This window comes from Palaemon carinicauda, chromosome 24 (assembly GCF_036898095.1).
Source record: "Palaemon carinicauda isolate YSFRI2023 chromosome 24, ASM3689809v2, whole genome shotgun sequence".
Classification (NCBI taxonomy): Eukaryota; Metazoa; Arthropoda; class Malacostraca; order Decapoda; family Palaemonidae; genus Palaemon; species Palaemon carinicauda.
In genome coordinates this window covers 84,583,162-84,595,661 of record NC_090748.1, presented here as the reverse complement: position 1 = coordinate 84,595,661, position 12,500 = coordinate 84,583,162, and the positions used below count along the sequence as shown (strand labels likewise).

General features: G+C 31.8%; 2 protein-coding genes across 2 annotated transcripts in view; one reads left to right on the top strand and one right to left on the bottom strand.

Moving 5' to 3' along the window:
* Nucleotides 1-12,500, top strand: part of LOC137618191 (retinol-binding protein pinta-like) — a 154,071-nt gene that overhangs the window by 17,713 nt on the left and 123,858 nt on the right. The gene's annotated exons all lie outside the window — the stretch shown is intronic.
* LOC137618190 (synaptic vesicular amine transporter-like) overlaps nt 1-12,500 on the bottom strand; it is a 41,950-nt gene that overhangs the window by 22,747 nt on the left and 6,703 nt on the right. Inside the window, exons 2-3 of the mRNA XM_068348262.1 lie at nt 3,737-3,887; nt 902-1,849 (exon numbers count right to left, since the gene is read on the bottom strand). Of these exons, the coding sequence (XP_068204363.1) occupies nt 902-1,849; nt 3,737-3,866 (1,078 nt within the window). The 5' untranslated portion in view covers nt 3,867-3,887. The remainder of the gene's footprint in view (nt 1-901; nt 1,850-3,736; nt 3,888-12,500) is intronic.

Sequence of the window (12,500 nt, the reverse complement as noted above, 5' to 3'; positions counted from 1 at the left end):
CGTTTGTAATCACACACACATATGTATATATATATATATATATATATATATATATATATATATATATATATATATATATATATATATATATATATATATATATATATATATATATACATATATATATATATATATATATATATATATATATATATATATATATATATATATATATATATATATATATATATATATATATATGCGCTCTTGCCTATGTTTTTTGCTGCCATTTCATTAACTGTATCACAGGTGTTCTTTCATCGATCCCTGGATCGTTCAATCACACTTGCAACATGTACAGTATATATTTAAAGACCTTGTATTAAAGAGCATAGTCTTTCTATGCCAGTATATACTGGCAAATTTTCTTAGGTCGTCAATCCATCGTCTTTGCTTCCTTCCCCTGATTCGTTTGTAATCACACACATACATATATATATGTATATATATATATATAAATAAATATATATATATATATATATATATATATATATATATATTTATATGTGTATATATATATATATTTATATGTATATTATATATATATATATATATATATATATATATATATATATATATATATATATATATAGATGAGCTCTTGCCTATGTTTTTTGCTGCCATTTCATTAACTGGATCACAAGTGTTCTTTCATCGATCCCTGGATTGTTCAATCACACTTGCAACATGTACAGTATATATTTAAAGACCTTGTATTAAAGAGCATATATATACCGGGTATAAACATATACATAAACAGGTATATATATATATATATATATATATATATATATATATATATATATATATACATACATACATACAAAAAGAGTAAGATATTTATGATCGGCCATGCTTGATAAATGTGATCAACTAATAAGAATAATGATTTTATACTTACATAGAGCTGAGATTATAAGGTTGTGTGTGCCAACTAGCAGCGGCAATGAGTAACCAATGCGTGACGTCAGAGGTCCAATAAAAGGATTAACAATGAGCTGGACGAAAGCCTTTGATGAAAACAACAAACCCACCCAACTGTTTTCATTTATTATATCTTGTGGAAGAACATTGCTATGCAGAGTTTTATTCTGAGAAGCATCCATCGAGTCAATTGGCCATTCTGTTGTTGGTGTTGTTCCAAATTTGTCTTTGTGTGGAACTGACGTGTGGTTTTTGCTAGTGTTTTCAATAGAAGAATTGGGCTTAAGTAGTGGAAATGTTTTGTGGATAGGTGAATTTGTAACTTTCTGGGTTCCAGGAACCACTGCAGACGAATTATTCGGTTCAGTTAATCTAGCTTGCACAGGGAGTCTTTTATGTCTCTTCAAGAGTTTCATTAGTTTCAACTGATCCTGTACGTTGATTTCATTCCTTAGATTCTGTAACATTACTTCTTTTAGCTTCTCTTTATTATCAATGATGGTAGATCCATCCTTTCCTGAATGGTCTGTATACATTGAGGTTTGTTTATTTGTATCAGGGGGTCTTCCTGGAAAACTAGCCCTTGTAACCAAAGAATCACTGCTTGAAAAAGATATGGGATTCTTGGAATCTCTAGATGAAGCAGTGGAGTATTTATATCCATTAAATCTTTCTTTAGAAGAAACTTCATTGTATGCTCCAGAATTTAATTCTGTAGAACCTCGTGAAGGCTGGTTGTAGCTTGAGTATTCTTTCTGTGCTCTGTCTGAAGTTGCAGAATTCACCAAGAGGTGATTTCCAAACGATGAACTTGGTGGACTGGAGTCCGATGTTGGTTTTAAGTTTGGGCCAATAAATTTTTCTTCGTCGCTCTTCTCAGCGCGTTGGTATTCCAGTTCATAAAGGTAATCTGGGATTATGGGTACTGTAAATAAAAGAATGAAAATCCGTTAACGTATGAGTAATTACTAACATATATTTACTATGCTATATATCTAAACATTGGTTATGTCAACATCTTTCTCGATATCCTTTTATCTTTTTTGCTCATCTTTTTTTATTTATGTATAATGATTAATTATAGAATTGGGTTGATCTAGCTATACTAGAAAATAATCTAATAATAGTGGTTAATGAGGGTAAACATTAATTCCGATTTTAGTTATGATACTGCAGTGTGTATATCAGTTTATAATCATTAAAATGGTAACCGTTCAATGATCACATTAAATGTTACAGATGAAATACTAATTTTTCACTTGACTTAAGAAAAGGTGTCATCATTTGTTACTTGCTAATATTGAAAATATTACTATTTTTTCTGTATTCAATTGATATATAAAAAAAAAATAAGCGAAATTATTGTGCTGAAATTTCAGATATTTTTAGTGAATGTGATTACTGCTGATAATTGAACATTTAATTGATCGCATTGTTTGAATTATCCGTTGTAATCAGACTAAATTCTTTGTTGAATATTATATTACTTTTATAAATACATTTAACTTCGTATCATCTAAAACTTACTTTTATATATTTGAAATAAGAGAAATATAAATACGGATCATCCTTCCATCAAGTTGAATTTTCCAATTAAAGAAACTATCGATCTTTGCAACAATAATTCAATAATAATTTTATTATGATATATATTTTGCAATTGAAACTTCATTACCATATAATTCAAAATCAATAAAACTGTTTTGATACCCTTAGTGATTTTTAGGTATATTATGAATATTTTAAAATCAATGAAGCTATTTCGATATCTTGAATAAATTTTCAAGTATATTATAGAACATTTAGTTATATGAAGATGATAAATCTATCCACAACGGAAATTCCCCAATTTCAATACAAGAGAAATGAGGCAATTACTGCAATCTATTTTTTTTCTTAGATTGTGATTCATATTACTGAAATTATAGTATTTTTTTCTAGTGGAACTTTATTGGATTTTCGTAACCTCACTTTAGTATTTAAAATGATATTGTTTTTCTAAAATCCATATCAACGAAAAGTTTTTCAGAGAACATCTGGCTTGCATAATTAGCAAAACTGCGTGTGTCCACAGTGATAGATATACCTTTTAATTTTATTTGCTTGTATATTGATCGCTAAATATAAAACCGGCAATCTTTTTTATGAGGTTCGTAAATATGTCAACCACAGCGAATTTTTCTTGAAATAAAGTTGGATTTACATATTCTCTTTTCCTTGCTTGCTTATTCTGTAGTTGATGTCATATATATATATATATATATATATATATATATATATATATATATATATATATATATATATATATAAATATATATATACTGTATATATATATATATATATATATAAATATATATATATATATATATATATATGTGTGTGTATATATATATATATATATATATGTGTGTGTGTGTGTGTGTATATATTTTTTTAAGCATTCTTAATCATATAGATCTGCTTGCAATCATAGTTGATCAATGTATCAAATAAGTTATTTAATTTAAGTTTACTCCTGGTTATGAATCTTGGTTCTCCATTCCGTTGTTAGTGAAATTAATAATGGAATTTGCATAATCCAAAAACTCCCTTTGCTTTCTTTTAAAGCTGATGAATATATAATTAAATCCTGTTTATCCGTTTGTAGTTGATATTCAATTGTGCACTTTACAAATGATTTGAAAATATTTAAAAAAAAAACTTTAAAGTATTATGTTTTCATTCAAGCAATATTTTCTGCACTGTGCAGATTTAGATTATATAACGAATAAATAGTATTTGTAGTTTACCCATCATAGATATTGAAACTCACCGACGACAGTCAGTAACATGTTGTCCATAACGAGGGCCAAGTAAACTAGCAGGATGACTGCTAATCTGCTCCTCCTCAGGCGCTCCACCTCCTCCTTGAAGTTCGTGACGTCGACTTTCCTCCTCAACATCGTTGGCTTCTTCTGGGAGAACTGAAAATGGAGATATTCTATCATTACTGATCTTATTTATATATTTAGTGTACACGACCCGTCAAAAAGGACGGCTAAATATTTAGATAGATATGGACGCTCACGCACACAGAATCATCCCTTCCCACCCTCTCCCTCTTTCTTAACTACAACACGGCAATTTCGACATTTTGTGGGAGATTGTGGTTTCCGAGTGTACTTCTTGGGGTACCCTTCTCACCAGGATATGACAACTCCCTCCCCCTTACTCAAGGGATGGTGCGAGTCTGAGTAGTTGTACGTCTGGTAATGCCACTGAGTGTGACCGGAAAGATATGTATAGTATGTATATACTGAATATATATATATATATATATATATATATATATATATATATATATATATATATATATATATATTTCCTGTTATATCCTGTCACGCTGAGCGGACAACCCCTCGGAAAACAAGGGGGAGGGGGTGGGAAGGGGTGAATCTGTGCGTGGGTATTTGCATATTTATCTGAATATTTAGCAGTCATTTTGACGGGACACACTAATTTGTATGTACACACACACACACACACACATATATATATATATATATATATATATATATATATATGTATATATATATATATATGTATATATATATATATATATATATATATATATATATATATATATATATATATATATATAGGGCCAGACACTGGTTTTTTTTACAAAGGGGAAATTATCCCTGTGGACATCTCTTACTGCAATAACAATAATGACAATTACACTGATCATAATTACGTAAATTCTTTTGAATTATGTTGAAGTTTGTATCCTTTATTGACGAAAGAAATATGACGAATTGAAGATTGCTTGAATTCTATCACTTTCCATCGGGTATTGCTAGTTGAACTACACTGTCTTGTGTTTTATTATTTCAGTGTTCAAGAGAGCGTTATCTTTGTATAGTTTTTATATCTATATTTTCCAGATTGCTGCTAAATCTCTTATATTGAATGCTATAAAATGGAATGTTATTTTTATGGAAAGAAATAAACTCACGATTAAAGGAAATAAATTATCAGTTTGGAATCTCTTTCTTGAACAATAAAGTAAAATTATAATGATTGAATTCCTGGGCTATATAAAGTTGAAATCCCCCCCCCCCATAAAGGAAAATTTTGAAATTAAAATAGAATAAAATCTAGGTAAGATTCATTTATAAAATATGCAATATTAAAAAGCAGTTTTTGCAGTAAATTTAAATTAGATAAGGATATAGAAAAAAATAATTCCTTCAAAATTTTGTGCCTTAACATTTATATTACTGAAATTCTTAATGATATACGTTATCACTTTTATTGTGGTGGCCGATGTGATAACGTACCCTGAGTGGTGAACGCCAGACTGGGGTTCAATTCCCGCTCAAACTCGTTGGTTTCTTTGGTCGCTGCAACTTCACCATCCTTGTGAGCTAAGGATTGGGGATTTGGGGAAGCCTATAGGTCTATCTGCTGAGTCATCAGGAGCTATTGCTTGGCCCTCCTTGATCCTAGCTTGGGTAGAGATGGGGCTTGGGCGTTAATCATATGTAGATCTGGTCAATCTCTCGGGCATTGTCCTGCTCGATAGGGCAATGTCACTGTCCCTTGCCTCTGCCATTCATTAGCGGCCTTAAAACCTTTAAATCTTTGAAAGAGTGATAGGAAAAAGGAAAAAATCAAGTCCCACATGCAGCAAGTTACTGCACGTTTACAATGCAGTATACCAGCAAATGCATTTACACTGTAGTACACGAGCGAATGCATTTACAATGCAGTACACAAGCGAATGCATTTACAATGCAGTACACAAGCGAATGCATTTGCAACGCAGTACACGAGCAAATGCATGTATAATGCAGTACACGAGCGAATGCATTTACAATGCAGTAAACAAGCGAATGCATTTACAATGCAGTTCACAAACGAATGCATTTACAATGCAGTACACGAGGGAATACATTTATACTGCAGTACACAAGCAAATACATTTACAATGCAGTACACGAGCGAATGCATTTACAATGCAGTACACGAGCGAATGAATTTACAATGCTGTACACGAGCGAATGCATTTACAATTCTGTACGCGAGCGAATGCATTTACATTGCAGTACATGAGCAAATGCATTTACAGTGCAGTACACGAGCAAATGCATTTATACTGCAGTACACAAGCGAATGCATTTACAATGCAGTACACAAGCGAATGCATTTACAATGCAGTAGACAAGCGAAGGCATTTACAATGCATTAGACAAGCAAATGCATTTATACTGCAGTACACAAGCGAATGCATTTACAATGCAGTACACAAGCGAATGCATTTACAGTGCAGTAGACAAGCGAAGGCATTTACAATGCATTAGACAAGCAAATGCATTTATACTGCAGTACACAAGCGAATGCATTTACAATGCAGTACACAAGCGAATGCATTTACAATGCAGTAGACAAGCGAAGGCATTTACAATGCATTAGACAAGCAAATGCATTTATACTGCAGTACACAAGCGAATGCATTTACAATGCAGTACACAAGCGAATGCATTTACAATGCAGTAGACAAGCGAAGGCATTTACAATGCATTAGACAAGCAAATGCATTTATACTGCAGTACACAAGCGAATGCATTTACAATGCAGTACACAAGCGAATGCATTTACAATGCAGTAGACAAGCGAAGGCATTTACAATGCATTAGACAAGCAAATGCATTTATACTGCAGTACACAAGCGAATGCATTTACAATGCAGTACACAAGCGAATGCATTTACAATGCAGTACACAAGCGAATGCATTTACAATGCAGTACACAAGCGAATGCATTTGCAACGCAGTACACGAGCAAATGCATGTATGATGCAGTACACGAGCGAATGCATTTACAATGCAGTAAACAAGCGAATGCATTTACAATGCGGTACACAAACGAATGCATTTACATTGCAGTATACGAGGGAATGCATTTATACTGCAGTACACGAGCAAATGCAGTTACAATACAGTACACGAGCGAATGCATTTATAATGCAGTACACGAGCGAATGCATTTACAATGCAGTACACGAGCGAATGCATTTACAATGCTGTACACGAGCAAATTCATTTACAGTGCAGTACACGAGCAAATGCATTTACAGTGCAGTACACGAGCAAATGCATTTACAATGCTGTACACGAGCAAATGCATTTACAGTGCAGTACACGAGCAAATGCATTTACAGTGCAGTACACGAGCAAATGCATTTACAGTGCTGTACACGAGCAAATGCATTTACAGTGCAGTACACGAGCAAATGCATTTACAGTGCAGTACACGAGCAAATGCATTTACAGTGCAGTACACGAGCAAATGCATTTACAGTGCAGTACACAAGCAAATGCATTTACAGTGCAGTACACGAGCAAATGCATTTACAATGCAGTACACGAGCAAATGCATTTATACTGCAGTACACAAGAGAATGCATTTACAATGCAATACACAAGCGAATGCCTTTACAATGCAGTACACAAGCAAATGCATTTATACTGCAGTAAACAGAATGCATTTACAATGCTGTACATGACCAAATGCATTTACAATGCAGTACACAAGTGAATGCATTTACAATACTGTACACGAGCATATGCATTTACAATGCTTTACACGAGCGAATGCATTTACAATGCTGTACACGAGCGAATGCATTTAAAATGCTTTACACGAGCGAATGCATTTAAAATGCTTTACACGAGCGAATGCATTTAAAATGCTTTACACGAGCGAATGCATTTACAATGCAGTACACAAGTGAATGCATTTACAATGCTTTACACGAGCGAATGCATTTACAGTGCAGTACACAAGTGAATGCATTTACAATACTGTACAAGAGCGAATGCATTTACAATGCTTTACACGAGCAAATGCATTTACAGTGCAGTACACGAGCGAATGCATTTACAGTGCAGTACACGAGCAAATGCATTTACAGTGCAGTTCACGAGCGAACGCATGTATAGTGCAGTACACGAGTGAATGCATTTACAGTGCATTACACGAGTGAATGCATAACAGTGCAGTACACGAGCGAATGTATTTACAATGTAGTACACGAGTGAATGCATAACAGTGCAGTACACGAGTGAATGCATAACAGTGCAGTACACGAGCGAATGTATTTACAATGTAGTACACGAGTGAATGCATAACAGTGCAGTACACGAGTGAATGCATTTACAATGTTGTACACGAGTGAATGCATAACAGTGCAGTACACGAGCGAATGCATTTACAATGTTGTACACGAGTGAATGCATAACAGTGCAGTACACGAGCGAATGCATTTACAATGCAGTACACGAGTGAATGCATTTACAATGCACTAGCCTATACGAGCGAGTGTATTTACAATTCACTTGGAATTTGTTCATGGTCGTTATTTGCTGGTCTGTTATTCCATAGGACATATGAAATCGTAATTAGGCTACTTATATACCGTGCGTGTGTCAATAGCAGTCACATACATAAGACTTTTAAATCATGAATATATACAACGATAAACTTGAGAAAGGTAAGGCTGATATTGAAATATGGGATATGATATTCTTGACGTTATATTAAGAAGATGGCTGACCTTAGATTAATCAAAGATTTCTAAATTTAAGTGTTATGAGGCTGTCAAGTTTCAAAGGATATTTGTTTTTTTGTAATTCATAAGTTTATCCCAGAAATTAAAAGTAACCTCAAGGCTAAAAACAGTGGTAACGTGTTTGCCTAGCATTCCCATAGAAGCAGATCGATCCCCGTCCGGACCGTCAGTTTAAACAGTTTACTGGGGATGCCACTGCTTTATGTTGGGCACCATAAGGGGTGGGGTTGGGCTAGCCCGGCTGACGTTCTGGTGAGCATCTAATTTGATGAAACTGGAACTGAAACCAGACACCTTTGACCTTTATAATTATAACACAAGAGCGTATAGGCCTACTCTTAATTCAAATACCCTGGATATTGCTCATAATTAGTCTTCCGTCTCTATATGAGGTCGATGTTAACCTTGGAAAGTTCTGCAGCTGTGCCATGTGATATGACTGAAGGAAAAGGAAACTACAACTTTATTGCCACCTTGATCAGATTAGTATTTAGGAATAGCTGTTTTTATCAGTCTATTTGGTGATATTTTTCTTAATCAGAAAGCCACGCGTTGATATTAAATACCACTTTACCAAAATATGTTTCGGCGATTTTCTTTCATTGGTTTAAATCGAATGTCTTCAAGTAAGAAAAAGAAAGTTGATATAATTTCGTATTCAAAATATATTGTTAAATATCATTTCAGTGCTAAAAATGGCTTGTAACCCTAGTGAAGTGAGGTAAATGTAATATTCAAGATGCATGCCACTGGAAATATTATCAAAATACATTATATTTTTTTTTTCAAACATTATCGTCAAAGACACTCGTAACAAATACGACGTAGGTCGTAGGGCATATATCAAGATTTTTCATAGAATATTCTATAAAAAGCAAAGGTATTAGAATATTCATCGAGGAGTATATTATTAATCGGAAATTCTCCGTAAAAATACACGGTTCTCAGCCATATTTTCAGAAATACAGGTAACCGTTATTTTTACCTTACTTTTCTTTTATTATCTTTTACGGTTGATGACCGTAATATCTTTATATCTTCAGTATGACTGTTTTTAAAACGGCAAATGTCCGGTAACATTTATTCCAGGATTTTTGCCCCTTTTTTTTTTTACGGCAACTTTTTTAAGTGTATTTATAGACCATAGTATAGTGAAAATCATGTCTTTCTGAATATATTGTATAAAGATGAGTAAGAAGTAGACAATCATGGGCAATAAGAACAAGAAGTTCTTTTATTTTCAACAAAAAAGCATCAGCGAATAAACTGCTAATGTAATTTTTTCCTTTTTTTTTGAAATATTAAAAGTATAACAGTTTCTGGCAATAATGTCGATTCCTCCTAGAATACGTTTCACTGACCATTGGTAGTCCTTTCTGGTCACCCATTCAAGAACATGCCAAAGCTATAGTTAAACACACTGAATTCTATCTAACTTCTCGACTGTATTGTAATTCCCTATTATTCTCTTGACAGGTAGAATATTTAATCCCGATATCTCATTGAAATATGATATACCTTACATATATATTTATTTATAATAGAACAAGAGAGTATGACTGGCTGTTATTAGTAATGTAACAAAGTGCTTGTTTAAAATAGACCAGTTTTATAAATATGTTAGTATATTGGGTTGTTGATCATTTACCAAAGAGCAGTTAACATTTACCTCTGGTTATGTAAATACTTATCACGAGAGTCTGTATATAGATATTGTATTAACAGGATTACTGTAACTTCGGCTAAAGAAAATAAAGAAGGTTTAAGGACAACGGTATTATCTCTTCAGTATTCCACCAAGTACAATTGGGATATAACAAATTAGGAAGGGAGAACAACATAAGTATTAGAACATATTCAAACAATTATTTTTTTTCATGGTAAAGACCTTTCGTATTGGAACCCAAAGACTATAACCAACCGACAAAGCATATCATTCCTACATGTTGTACGGCACATAACAAATCCTGCTATATCCGTAAAGCGAAAGGGAATAGCTATTGCAATGAAATACAATAAGCCTGTAACGAAATATCAATTATGAACAAGAATTCCCATAAATTTAGGCAGAACAAGAAAAGAGTTCATAAATTTAAGCAGAACAAGAAAAAAATTATCATTAATTTAAGCAGAACAAGAAAAGAATTCCCATAAATTTAAGCAGAACAAAAAAGGAATTCTCATTAATTTAAGCAGAACAAGAAAAAATTGTCATAACTTTATGCAGAAAGAGAAAAAAAATTCTCAAATTTAAGCAGAACCAGAAATGAATTCTCATAATTTTAAGCAGAACAAGAAAAAAAAATGATCGTGAATTTAAGCAGAAAAAGAAAAGAATTCCCTTAAATTTAAGAAGAACAAGAAAAAATAAATGTATGCAGGACTAGAAAAGAATTCCCATAAATTTAAGCAAAACAAGGAAAAATTTCCATAAATTTCAGCAGAACTAGAAAAAACTTCCCATGAATTCAAGAAGAACAAGAAAAAATACTTATATATTTAAGCAGGACTAGAAAAGAATTCCCATAAATTTAAGAAGAACAAGAAAAAATACTCATAAATTTAAGCTGGACTAGAAAAGAATTCCCATGAATTTAAGAAGAACAAGAAAAAATACTCATAAATTTAAGCAGGACTAGAAAAGAATTCCCATAAATTTAAGAAGAACAAGAAAAAATACTCATAAATTTAAGCGGGACTAGAAGAGAATTACCATAAATTTAAGCAAAACAAGAAAAAATTCCCATAAATTTCAGCAGAACAAGAAAAAACTTCCCATGAATTTAAGCAAGCTTATAGACATTCTTATATAACTAACATATATGATAATGATAATAATAATGTGGATAGCTTTAGCAGATAGCTCACGCTGGTATTTCGAAGATTCACACTTGCCGAACTTGAGGTAAAATTCTATTCAGGTTCGATAGAATCAACTGGAACATAGTTTCGAATAAGAAGGGATTGAATGCATTGTGGCAAATTGGTTCAGTAATCGGACTACAAATCTCTAGGTCTACGATCGATCCCAGGATTTTGCGTGCAAGAAAACACATGTAAATAGGCAAAAATATTATTTGGAATTAAGAAAATAGGAATGGAGGTAGCAACCACACTCTAATGACTTGCTGAAATACCAGTAGTAGTAGTAGTAGTAGTAGTAGTAGTAGTAGTAGTAGTAGTAGTAGTAGAATACCACTATGTTAATGTAAACATAATAATAATAACAACATTCATGGTCTCCTTTTCTACAAAAATATTTCGTCGTAACCTTCAACTTGAAAAAAAAAGTTCTCGTTACTGAGTTTACACGTATGTCTCTGCTCAATTTAGAATGCTCATTTATTTTATATACTGTTTAATTATTATTATTTAGTCATATTAATGTCATCCAACTGTAAATAGACCCTTAATCCTAACACAAGGACAAAATATACATAGACACAGACACAAACATATAATACAAAAATACTAACACACATACACACACACACACACACACACACACATATATATATATATATATATATATATATACAGTATATATATATATATACATATACATATATTTATATATATATATATATATATATATATATACATATATACATATATATATATATATATATATATATATATATATATGTGTATATATATATATATATATATATATATATATATATATATATATATATATACATATATATATATATATATATGTATGTATATATATATATATGTATATATATATATATATATATATGTATATATATATATATATATATATATATATATATATATATATGTATATATATATATATATATATATATATAAATTTGTTGTGATATTAGCCAATAACAAAACAAACTAAGTTAAAGCAACAAACAAATGTACACCAGACCGCTTGGCTTACCAAATAAATTAATAAAATGTGAAAATAATTATATCCCATCAAGTGTA